The sequence below is a fragment of the Hipposideros armiger genome, unplaced genomic scaffold (assembly GCF_001890085.2).
Source record: "Hipposideros armiger isolate ML-2016 unplaced genomic scaffold, ASM189008v1 scaffold_23, whole genome shotgun sequence".
In the NCBI taxonomy this organism is placed as follows: Eukaryota; Metazoa; Chordata; class Mammalia; order Chiroptera; family Hipposideridae; genus Hipposideros; species Hipposideros armiger.
In genome coordinates this window covers 1,721,462-1,733,715 of record NW_017731373.1, presented here as the reverse complement: position 1 = coordinate 1,733,715, position 12,254 = coordinate 1,721,462, and the positions used below count along the sequence as shown (strand labels likewise).

At 39.3% G+C, this 12,254-nt stretch overlaps 1 protein-coding gene across 4 annotated transcripts in view; it reads left to right on the top strand.

Annotated features, from left to right (window-relative positions):
- Positions 1 to 12,254, top strand: part of ANKRD44 (ankyrin repeat domain 44) — a 117,477-nt gene that overhangs the window by 30,025 nt on the left and 75,198 nt on the right. For 3 of the 4 annotated variants that reach the window (XM_019635724.1, XM_019635722.1, XM_019635721.1), the window contains exons 8-12: positions 124 to 187; positions 2,250 to 2,318; positions 3,358 to 3,498; positions 5,141 to 5,221; positions 8,523 to 8,634. In XM_019635724.1, the coding sequence (XP_019491269.1) occupies positions 124 to 187; positions 2,250 to 2,318; positions 3,358 to 3,498; positions 5,141 to 5,221; positions 8,523 to 8,634 (467 nt within the window). Of the gene's footprint in view, positions 1 to 69; positions 188 to 2,249; positions 2,319 to 3,357; positions 3,499 to 5,140; positions 5,222 to 8,522; positions 8,635 to 12,254 lie in introns of all 4 variants that reach the window. The other variant, XM_019635720.1, reaches the window with a different exon arrangement.

Here is a 12,254-nt window from a genome sequence, read left to right as displayed (position 1 = left end):
TTGCTTGCGTCCTGGTTTTTCTACTAACTGATTTTTCTGTCTCTGCAATGTTTCTTGTGGTTTAACTAGGACAAAAGTATAGCATAGTATCCTTGTTTAGTAATGAGCACGTGCTGTCTGCAGGCTTTGAAATAGACACCCCAGATAAATTTGGAAGAACGTGCCTTCATGCTGCTGCTGCAGGAGGGTGAGTAGTTAGCAATTTTAGTTGTTATTGTATGACTTAATTACGAATTCATCTTAATTGACTTAAGTTGTCTGTGAATCAAAGTCAGTTTCCTTAGTAAAATGGGCAAAAATCATTTCTACCAAAACCAAATATCACTGTTGCATTTCCAGATTACTTATTTGCATTTTTGTTTCTCCAAAGAAAAATTTTAGCTCATTTCATGTAGAAAATATTTTTTCATTTGTTTTCACCTCTCTCCCTTTACTTTTTTTTTCCCCATTTTTTTTTTACTTGTAGATTTTCAGCCTATAGAATATACATCTACTTGGTACTCCCTGTGCCGAAAGAAAATAATTTGAGATTTGTTCCTAAGATTTTCCTTTTGGTTGCTGGTAGGTGGGTGATGATCAAGGGAATTCAAGATTGAGTTAATTCATGTTCATCTACAAACATTTTTCATCCTTATTTCAAAATTGATTTTTAAGTCTTTATAATGGTTAAATGTGAACAATGGTTGAAAAAACTCAAAGGATAGGAAAGAGGTGATTTAATCCTTGCCTTTTTTTTTTTTAACTTTGACAAATCATCTCTGAAATGACCTTGTTTTGGTAAGGTGTTAGTTTTTAATCAATTTCCTAGTCCTTAAGGAACAACAACATTTCTCCATTTATCTGTATACTACCAAAGGCATTATTTATTTATTAGAGGTAGATTGACTATAAAGTGGTACTGCCCCTTACTTGCACGGTTCCCTTCTGAAGTCTTATATCTAGTTTTATATTCATAATTTTGTACTATTTTATTTATTTATTTATTTTTAGCGGAGCCATCCTGCCACCTGTTGGCAGCTCAGCAGCAACTCAGCTGGGGCCGGGAATCGAACCGCTGTTGCTCAGAGTTTACACTCTTGAGCGAGCTCTTAACCAACTGAGCCACTCGGCCGGCCCCTGTACTTTTACATTTTTTTTTTTTAAGAACCTCCTTCTCCCCACCTCATTCCCCCAAGTCACATGAGTTTCATGAGCTACACAACTTGGATCTGTCTCTGCCTTTGATCCTTTGGCGTCATTCAGTAAGCACAGGTGCTTTATATCAACTGGCAATCTACACCAATACACAGTGGTCTCAGAAAGTTCTTGTTTTATGACGGAAACACCTAGTTCTCTGAGAAAGGTGGCTATGAAATATGGATGTGGGGTGGGGAGAGCCCTGTTCAGGTTTACCATTAATGAGGTCATTTTTTTATTTAGAAGATAAGGAAACAGTAAATCCTAAGCCACTTCTTAGCATCCCAAGTTTAAAACAATGATGGATGATTGTTTTATGTTATGCCCACATTTATCAGACCTGTGCAGAAGGTGACAACACACCGTTCTGGATTCATGTCTGAAACTCCTATTAGATTAATATTTAGCTACATGACCTTCAATGGGAAAATTCACGTCAAAGGGTCCTTTTCTCTCTACTAAATGTGATTTATTGCTTCTGTGAATGAAAAAGAAGCTTTGGAAGATCACTATGCTCCATTACAACATTTTCGGCCTTGGTTCTGCACATTCATTTACCTGGATTACAAAGATGGGGAAATGCAGCTGTTTTATTTTTCATTAAGGAGAGTCTGGGTTGAAAATGGTTATGTTAAATTCATTCTGCTGTGATAAAACGTAATGCTCATTCACTCTGGCTCATTGTTTAAAGGTGACAAGAAATAATTATAGGTTTAAAGGGTTGTTTCATTAACTCTTGATAGTTTAGAAAGAGAATTTTAGGGAAAACAATGAAAACCATCACTGAAAGTTTTTATCATGTAATAATCATTAAATTCCTTAGTCATGGGATTGAAAATGTTTCATCAAGTTCTTTAAAGTATCGATTTATTAGCTTTGAGAAAAGAACTTGAGGACTTTGGATCCTTAAGATGATATTAGCCTAATATGTTCAGGTTATTTTTGAGTTAGCAGAATTTAAAACTGGAGCTATCATTTCATCTCCACCTGCACTCTGCAGAAAAGAGCTCATTCTGAAGATAGTCCAGCAATTAACCTCTGGTATCTTAATGATGTTTTCCCTGTCTTTCTAGTAATGTGGAATGTATAAAACTCTTGCAGAGCAGTGGAGCGGATTTCCATAAAAAGGACAAGTGTGGGAGGTATGTAACAGAGAACTCTGTTTCAAGTGCCTAAATAAAAGGAGCAGGAGCAGTCCATCTGGAAGTCACGTTATGTTGAAATGGTGAACAGGGAAGTGAGCTGGGGAGATTCCATCCTCAGAAGGACATCCCTTCTTGTAGTGAAAGGCCAGTAAAGCAGGCACATGAAACCCCAAGAAAGCATCTCCCCCAGATAAAAACCCAGGGCTTCTGATTCCCTGGTCATTGTTCTTCCCATTCACCATCCCTACCCTCAAAGAGCTTCTCGTTCAGTGGAGATGAGACAACACCAACAGCAAACGTGAAGGGAATATATGATGGGAGTTCAGGAGAGAGGCCCAGATAAGAGCTGAACAATCTCAAACAAAAGAAAGAACTTCCGGACTTGAAGGATGAGTGGGTTTTGATGGGTAGAAGTGGTTTAGGAAAGGGCATTCCAGGGAAGAAAACAACATGGGCAAAGTGAGAGGGAAGTGTGGACATAATAAGGAAAACCTCAGGTCGTTTAGTTTGGATTCAATAATGGGCTCATCTAGGAGAGAGAAAGGTACTGCATAAAGGTAGATTGGGACAAGCTTGGGAAGGTCTTCAATTCCAGGCTAAGGAATCAAGGCTTTCTTCAGTGGGGAAGACCAAATATTTTAGGACAGGATTGTCATATGTGGGTATTGGGTCTTAAAAAAAATAGTTCTTCATTCACAATAACTAGAAATTCAGTGGAAGTTTGATTTGAACTAAGGAGGTCAGTAGGGATGGTATTGCAACAGTCCACATGAGCAGAATGTAGACCTGAACCAGGACAGGCACAAGGAATAGAAAGAAAGGATCCATCTATGGGCAGATGGCCTTGTCTGAAGCCACTGTTTTTAGAGCCTCAGTTCCAACTTACAAAGTCAAAGGAGGGCATATCCCTTGGCTTCCATACCCTGAGAGATGAAGAGCTTTCCACACCCATAGGAATTCTGCAGTCAGTGCTAGTGCTGATGCTGGGTCTGTTTTTCAGACTGAGTGAAGTAATAAATTGCTGTTTGTTTTCCAGGACCCCTTTGCACTATGCAGCTGCAAATTGTCATTTCCACTGTATTGAGACATTAGTGACCACAGGGGCCAACGTTAATGAAACAGATGATTGGGGACGGACAGCGTTGCACTATGCTGCTGCATCAGACATGGATAGGAAGTAAAAACAGCCTTTTTTCTGTTTCTTCTGGGAGTAGGGCTGGGAGGGTTTGCTAAGTTTTCTTCACTCTGCCTCATGGAAACAGTGACTGAAGAATCTCTGTCACTGAGACCCAGAGGAATTAGAATTGCTTCATCCCTAACCTCAGTTTTCCTATTTTGCTGTCTTTATGTGTGATCATTACATGTCACTGCACAATTTCTTCTCTGTTTGGGGGTTGAATGCCAAGTGGAGCTGTCAAGCGCCGGTTTTCAGTTCATTCAAAATCTGTTGTAATTTATTTTGTCATATGCTGCTGTTTTTATTATCACCGTTTAAATGCTTCATTTGCTGTAAAACTTACATTTGCTAATATGTCATGTGTCGAAAATATCCATCTATGCACGATCCCGGTAGCCTTCAAATGCGGTGTCAGTATGTAGAAAATAGGCACTATTGTTCCAAACCTGTGTGAGAATGCTCTTTCAGGAGAGGAAGTTGGCTGCCCTGGACATGTTCGGATTCTGGGTAGCTAGGAATGGAAAGCAGAAGCAAGTGAACCAGTTTAGGGGGAAAAGGTGGGAGAGGTGCTCACAGTTTATGAGATTACAGTCAAAGACGTTAAGGACCAGGGCCTCCCTTATAGAAATACTTTTCAGTGACCCTGTCTGGAGAACTCTTGAGTTATTGGCGGCTTTGTGCTGTGGAATTGATTCTGGGTCAGTTTTAATTCCTTTTCTTGTAGAGCAGTGGTTTTCAAACAGTGACTCACAGGAAGAAATACGTTTTTAGATCTTGACCCAGGACACACAGTCACATATATATGTCTTATTTATATATATATGTAAAATGGAAACAAAAATTTCATAAAACCATATTTACTTTTACTGTGTGTAATGCAGTCTGATATTTTCTCTTTTACTCACATTTCATTTTTAAAAAACAACAACAAAAAACTATTGACTGCAACCCACTAAATTGATCTAACAATTTAGTAATGGATTGTGGTCCATATTTCCATAATTTGGAAAACGCTCCTTGTTTTCCCCTTTGTATTTGTATAATGTTGACAAGTCAGATGTAGCAGTCAGAATCTCATAGCCATGCAGGTTATTAATTCAACAAACATTTATTTAGAACCTACTATGTGCCAGGCTGTATGCTGTTTACTTGGAACAGAGTAGGGTAACAAGTATGCTGCATCTGTTAAAAGCTGGAAAAGGGATCCTGGATGATGAACAACTGCTCTGGCAGATAAGGGGTGACTAGGACCCCATTCCTAGGTATGTGAGATGCTGAACTGGCAAAGAGACAGCAAAAAATGTGGTAGGAGTCAGTTTAAGCTAAATTACCTCTTTTTTACTTGGGGAGTTTAGAATATTTATGGACGTGTGGACAACTTGATTGTTGTCTTAAATCGCGGATACCTGGGGGGAACTTTTAGGAAAGTCGCATTCTTAATTGGATTCCTTGGGAGAGAACAGATTTACTGGGTAGCATTGGAGAGAACCAAGTCTATCCTCAATGAAAGCTCCCTTTTGCTTATTTCTTTTGGGTTCGGGGGAAAATCATTAAGATTTACATGGCACCAAAACTTGTTAGCCACTTTGCTCTTAAAAAAATTAATTGTAATTTTGTTTTTCCTTTTCCTTATGCTGAGAAGTAAGACTACCTTAGGAAATGCTCATGAGAATTCAGAAGAACTTGAAAAAGCCAGAGAAATGAAGGAAAAGGAAGCTGCATTGTAAGTTACCTCTCAGTTTAAGCACAAGGTGCTACTACTGATGCTTTGTGTGCTTCTCTGGGTTGCCACATGAGCCAGCCTCACTATCTGGGGTTTCACTTGAGATCTTGAGAAGTGATGTGGGCTTGTCTTGAATGAAGAAGACCCTGTTCTTTTACTACATCCTTCAGTTATGCTATTTTCGCACAGGAAACTCTTTCTAAAATTGTAAGCTTTGACACGACCATTGCCATGATTGATCAGCGGTTTTGGGGACCAGGTGTCTTAAATATCATTTCTGACTCTGTCATGTATCATGTGTCTCAGGTGACATATTAAAACTCCTCTCAGGGCCTCAGGCTCCCCTTGTATGAGCTGGGGATAACTATTTAGCAGACTCTATAAGTAAATGTTTTAAGATTTCAGTGTGAAATACACGACTTGCACTCTCCCCTTTGTCCCCAACACACTCACATATCAATTTACAAACAGCCTCCTACTCCCTGCAAACAGCTGCTCCTGTTCCTCCTCAGCCCACCTGCCTCTCTGGCTTCTTCTGACAGACAATTAGGGGTTAGAATGACTGCCATCACCTAGGGTGTGGATCCACGGGAAGCTCTAATGCTTCATTCTCTGAGAGTCCTTTCTGCAATGCAAGGCACAGTGACAAGCTTGTGCTGCCCAGTGTAGTGACTGGCATAAAGTTGGTGTTCATTAAGTATTGAATAAATGAACCAGTGAAGGACTGGTGCCCACACTTTGTGCCCTGCCTCCATGGGACCCAGTGGATACAGTGCCCTAATAGTCTGCACACATGGTCCTTAACTTGTTTATTCTTTTCTCCAGTTGTCAGAGGAACCAGTTTCTCTGTGACCTGAATGTTTGTGTCCACTCTAGAGTCTTCCTGCGGCTCACTGGGCTCTCCTCCCATGTCCAGACCATAGCATACAGTTAGAAGCTAGATGTCGTATATAGACATTAGAAGGATCAAGTTAGAGAATATGGCTCCCAGTGCGGGTTGTGAGACATTACTTCAGCTGTTACAGAGGGGCAGGGAACACAACTGGGAATAAAGTAGAGTGACCAAGGTTTTGCCCTAATATTCCAAAATTAAAATAACAATAAAAAAGACTGTAGAATTTTAAGCCACCTCAACAAATGCTCCTTCTCCAGTGAAATGCAAGCTTGCCCTGGGCCCGAGCAGCCCTCTTACTGCTGATGGAGAAGGAAGGGGCAGGAAAGGCGGGGAGAGTTGGGGTCCAGTCTGCCTGAGAGCTCTTTCATGCAGAGAGGTGATGCCCCATGTCCAAATACACCCCTGACCTAATGGGCATCTCTCGATTTTGCAGCTTCGTTGCTAAAATTGCTAGTCAGGTCTCTGGGAGGAGAAAAGATAAGCATTCCCAGTTAAAACTTGATATCTATTTTCCCTTAAAAAACAATGTGGCTTTCAGTTTTATATCCCACAGATGAGTGAAGTCATATGGTTCTCAGCTTTTTCTGTCTGACTTATTTCACTTGAAACCTATATACTTTTACAAACCATTGTTACCCTAATAAATTTTATTTAAAAAAACATGGAGGGCTGGCCAAGTGGCTCAGTTGGTTAAGAGCTCGCTCAAGAGTTTGAGCTCTGAGCAACAGCGATTCGAGTCCCGGCCCAAGCTGAGCAGCTGCTGAACTGCCAACAGGTAGCAGGATGGATCAGCTACAAAAAAAAACACACAAAAAAACATGAAGAATATTTAAATTCTATACCACTTTTATTATTTCTAGTGGCACTGTTGGTAGTGTAATTCAGGTATTTTCTGGATTAAATAACTCTTTGGAAGCAATTCCAAGTCTTTTCCAAATTATATATTAAATTTGCCCACTGATTTTTAGAATGTAATCCTTTCAGAAGCTAAAAATTGTGTGTCCACTAAAATGCTAGTTCTATTGAATGATTTTATTTAAACAGCCAAGTTCAGTTTAAAATGAATCACACCCAGGATCCTGTCCATGGGCATTTAATTATCAAAATAAAAAAGGACTTCCATATAAGGCACAAATCACTGAGAACAGAAGTAAAGATTCCAGTAATAGTTTGATTTACTTGAGAGCATTTTATGGATAAATCATGTGACTTGTAGGTATTTGGTTTAAAAAAATTTGTCTTTCATCAGTTTTTCTAGAAATTAAGTTATTTTAAGTTGTCTCTTTGTGTGATTTATTTACTCCTTTTGCCAAAAGATAGATAAATGCTATTTTAAGGTTTTTGTAAACCATAGAAGCTTTTCATTGGAAGGTGTTATTTAAAGTGTAGGCTTATACTTAGAATCTTAGAATTTGAACTTGAGTGTGAAATTGAATCCTCTTGGTCTTGTGAAGGAAGTGTTTGTCCCACTGTCACAGAAATAAAGCTGAAATTGTGGAGCACAGTGTTCCCTGCCTAGTTCTTCTCTCTTTTATGAGCAGGATTGCACCATTTCCAATAAGCCCTAAACAGAACTCATTACATCCTCTGAGTGCTTGTATCCTGCAGTGTGGGGCTCTACAGGAAGGGTAGAACCACAGACCTTCCTCTAACCTATTTCACAGATTGTAGTTTTTTCAGAAAAATCATGACTCTGTCAGAAAAGGCTTTTAATTTTTTTTTATTTCTTATTTTTAGTCTATAGTCCTAATGGTGCAATTTGAGCCTTTTTCTTCATATGTGGTTACTGAATTGACCCTTTTATTTTTAAAATGTTTACCCATTCCTTTAATCCTTTTGTTGTTTAGGCTCTTCTTGGGTTCTTTTTTGTTCTTATTTTCTTATTCTTTTTAACTTTCATTTTCCAACCTTTTGACATTAGAGTCTCCAATAGGGGGGTTAAAAATTAAACTCCCTCTCTGAGGTTTACCCTGTTGCAATGGCCTGAATACTTCTTTATTACGGTCGAGACTTCGTCTTTTGAACATGAAGCTCTAAAATGTATTATTCAATGATCTTGATAATGGAGAAGTTTTATACCTTAAGATGAGAAGGAAAAAACAAACAAAACTTAATTACCCTCTTGTTGCTAAAGCCTTTCCTGAATTCTAGAATGGCTTTTTTCAGCTAAACTAAAGGAAGCTACAGGAAACACACACACACACACACACACACACACACACACACACACACACACACGTGCGCACCCTTTCAGCACAGAAGACCTCATTGCTGTAGGGTTTTTAAGAAATGCTTAAACTCACAAAGGGCTTTGTGGAACATTCATAAAAGGAGGAAATTTACATTAATTATCCTTTTTGGTCCAGAGATGTTTTCTTAAACAGCACCTCATCTTTATACTTGCAGATGTCTAGAGTTTCTGCTTCAAAATGATGCAAATCCGTCTATCCGGGACAAGGAAGGTTACAATAGCATACATTATGCTGCTGCCTATGGCCACAGACAATGTCTGGAATTGGTGAGTTGTTTTGTCTTATTTTGTTTTCTCTAACACACACACACACACACACACACACACACACACACGCCCCTAACCTGAAAATGCTGGTCTTAATCTCTCAGCAAATGCCCTCATTGCCTAATTCAGTCCCCACTAGAAATCACCTTGAGGATATTCTGTACTAAGTGATTAAATTGTTTCACTTCATGAAGTGTGGATCTTTTTATTCTATTTCTGTCCATCCTAATCTTTGAAATGACTGACAATTAACTGTTTTCCACATTAATTTGCTCTGGGATCTGTGTATGGATACAGTTTGTATTTTAAAGATAATTTGGATATATCGAATAAGTTCAATATATATTTCTAGAGACACACTTAGCACCCCAATATTAAATAACCGTGTTGTAAGTTGACTTACATAATCGTTAGGCATATGATTTTGTCATGGTCCCCCATTTGTAGTTTATGGAAAGAAACTGGTAAGGGCACAACAGCAGTTTACTGGAATTCCCAAACCACCAAAAATTTTAAACCTATAGTGATCAGGAATACCTTGGGGTTTGGAGTCTGAAATGCCTCTTGGTATATAGGTCAAAAGACACAAACTCAAATGCCCATGGGGACCAGAAATGTCAAGTAAATGAGTGAAGTGAGCCCAGGTATAGAATAGGGAGTGGTGGGGATTGTGGCAGATAGAGAGGATATATTTTGTCTGAAGGGAGAAACAGCTCCAGCTGATGGAAACCAGGTGCGAATGTATAGCCAGTGTTGCTAGATTTCCAGTGTTTCAAGAGAAGCTGGAATTCTAGACTTTTTATGTGAAATTTCCTGTTTCGAAAACTCTGGTGGACTATGAAGAAAGAATGGATTTGTAGTTGAATTCTATTGGCTGGCCACCATTTGCCATCTCCTGGGCATTATCCTTGGTTCAGCTTCACCGGGATACATGGGGTACCCCAAACTCAACATCTCTGGTCCAATGATAGGTGCCACATTTGCTGACTGGACTCCAACTCTTGTCCTTATCCCTTTAAAAGGAGAATTCCTACTCTTCAGAGTTATTCAGAGGTGTGTTTGAAGAAACACTTGAACAACTGCACAGCCTATTGAGAAAGGCACAAGGCAGAAAGCCAGCAAACAGTATCAGCTCCTGCATAGAAACGACTGAGTGATGCCCCATCTCTTTCTTTACTCTGGGCTTTGCTGCTGGTTTCCAGTGGTTCCACTTAGGGTCATTTTTACTATACTTCTTTTAACTATAAATGTGAGAACAATATTCATAAAGGTCACCCAGTTTGGAAATAAAAAGGTGATTATTCTTGTGTTGTTTTTTCGTGGCATTTATTGGTGAATTGTACGTATCTTCATCATTCTTGAAGACTGCCATGTCTTTTTTCCTGTGGTTCTTGTGGATGCTAAAGATTTTCTTGTTGACCTAAGGGAGGGTGCTTTTTCTCCCTCTAGTTATGATCCCATAGTTCTTCCAGTTACTGTGGCAGCATAACAGATCATCCCAAAATTTAGTGGCTTAAAACAACAATAATGATTTATTACCTCTCACTGTTTCTGTGGGTCAGGAATTCAGGAGTGGCTTAGCTGAATAGTTCTAGTTCAAGGTATCATATGAGATTATAGTCAGGCAGTGGCTAGGAATGGCGTGCTCTCAAAACCTTCACTCATATGTCAATCACCTGGGTTGGAGGATTCAAACAGCTGACATGCCTTGGGTACCTCACTCTGTTTCTATGTGGTTTCTTTACTTGGTTTTCTACAGCTTGGTGGTTTCAGAGTAGCTGGATATTTTACATGGTGGCTTAGAGAACCAAGACATCTGCCCTGGGAGAGAGTGAGATGGAGAGTGAGAGCAAGCGAGAGAAAGAGACCATATCACTTTTAATGATCTAGTCTTGAAGGTCACACAGGGTCACTTCTGCTGGATCCATTCATTGTGGCAGTCACACAATCCAGAGAGACGAAGCAGCCCCCACCTTTCAAAGAGAGAAGTGTCAAAGAATTTGTAGACATGTTTTAAAACCACCAGAAGCCAGTGATTTCATAGCCTTCTATAAGATGGGTTTTGATACCTTTATTTTATAGATGGCAAACCAAAACCACAGGGGCATTAACAGGGGCATTGACTCTTCCAAAGTTACAAGTCTGCCTCTGGTCAGTGGAAGAATCTGGACCGTGAATCAGGGTTCCTGATGTTAAAATGTTTGCCACACCGTGTTGCCCTCCAATGCAGGTTAAAGCTCCACACACCCTCAGGACTTTTCAGCATAGAGTGAAAGCTTGGTAGGAATTGGTTAAGATACAAGGCAATATCACTTCTGCCTTCTAACTGCAGCACTGTCGTGGAAGTTGATCTAGTCCTAGCAGCCAATAGGACTTTGTTTAGATTTCATATAAGAAGGGCTCCTCACAAAGTGTCTCTGTGTGTGTGTGTGTGTGTGTGTGTGTGTGTGTGTGTGTGTGATAATCAGTGGCAGAGTGAAGACTTACTGCTGTAACTACCTCTGATGAGCCTGTATCCCAAAAGGTACTTAAGACACAGCTGTTTTTAGTTGGTTTTCTCTAGGAAAACCATGTCATAACTGGACATATGAACTTTTATTACAAAGTTTGTTATGATAGTCTTAACTTGTGCTGTTTTAAAGTACTTTTCTAAGTTATCTTTAATCCTGTAGTACAGTAATTCTGAGAATGATTATCCTGCAGTACCTTCTTTCTGTGTAAATAATACATTGCATATTATTTTCATTTATCAGGAAAGCCATGTCAGGGCCATCGTCTGTTATCCAATGAAAAGGTTTTCTGTCCATAAGGAGGTTTCACAAGTTCTATCTGATATAAAATTAACCTTCCTTGAATTGGATTAACACTTGCCCCGTGTGATTTACAAAAAGATGATTATTATTGCAATTATGAGACATTCAGAATCAGGTGTATGTGTGTGTGGGGGGGGAGTGTTAATTGATCTTAATTTGCCCTGCCAGCTGAAAATGACCTGATTATCAATATAAATTGGTAAAAATGTCATTGCTGTTAGCTTTCAGGAAAGAACTTCAGTGGGTCATTTATAACAGGGATGGGATAGAAATTCTCCTCTCGTTTTCCTGAATTATTGTAGTTAGATGGAAAGTTTTGCGTATTTCCATTTTGAAATGCATCCTAAAATTCCTCCTGGGTGTAGTTCAACTAAGCAAAAATCCTGGGCAGGCTATAAACATTCTTGTACCCTGCCCCACCCTACTCAAAACAAAACTCAGTCCTGGACCCTCCTCTCAGAGTGCATCACCAAGCCAGACCACTGCAGGTATCTTATCTCCACTGCTTGCTCACCTAACTGTGAATGGATTTGGGAGAGGATAGGACCACCACCAATGGTATTTGCATACATTATGCCATTTAATTATTTTTTTTCCTTTCAGTTTTATTGAGAAATGTTTGACATACAGCACTGTGTAAGTTCAAGGTATACAGCATAATAACTTGACTTACATATATTGTGAAATGATTACCACAATAAGTTTAGTTAACATTCATTATTTCATATAGACACAAAAAGAAAACAGAAAGAATATTATTTTCCCTGTGATGAGAGTAAGGTTTGTTCTTGATATAAGAAGCGGGTT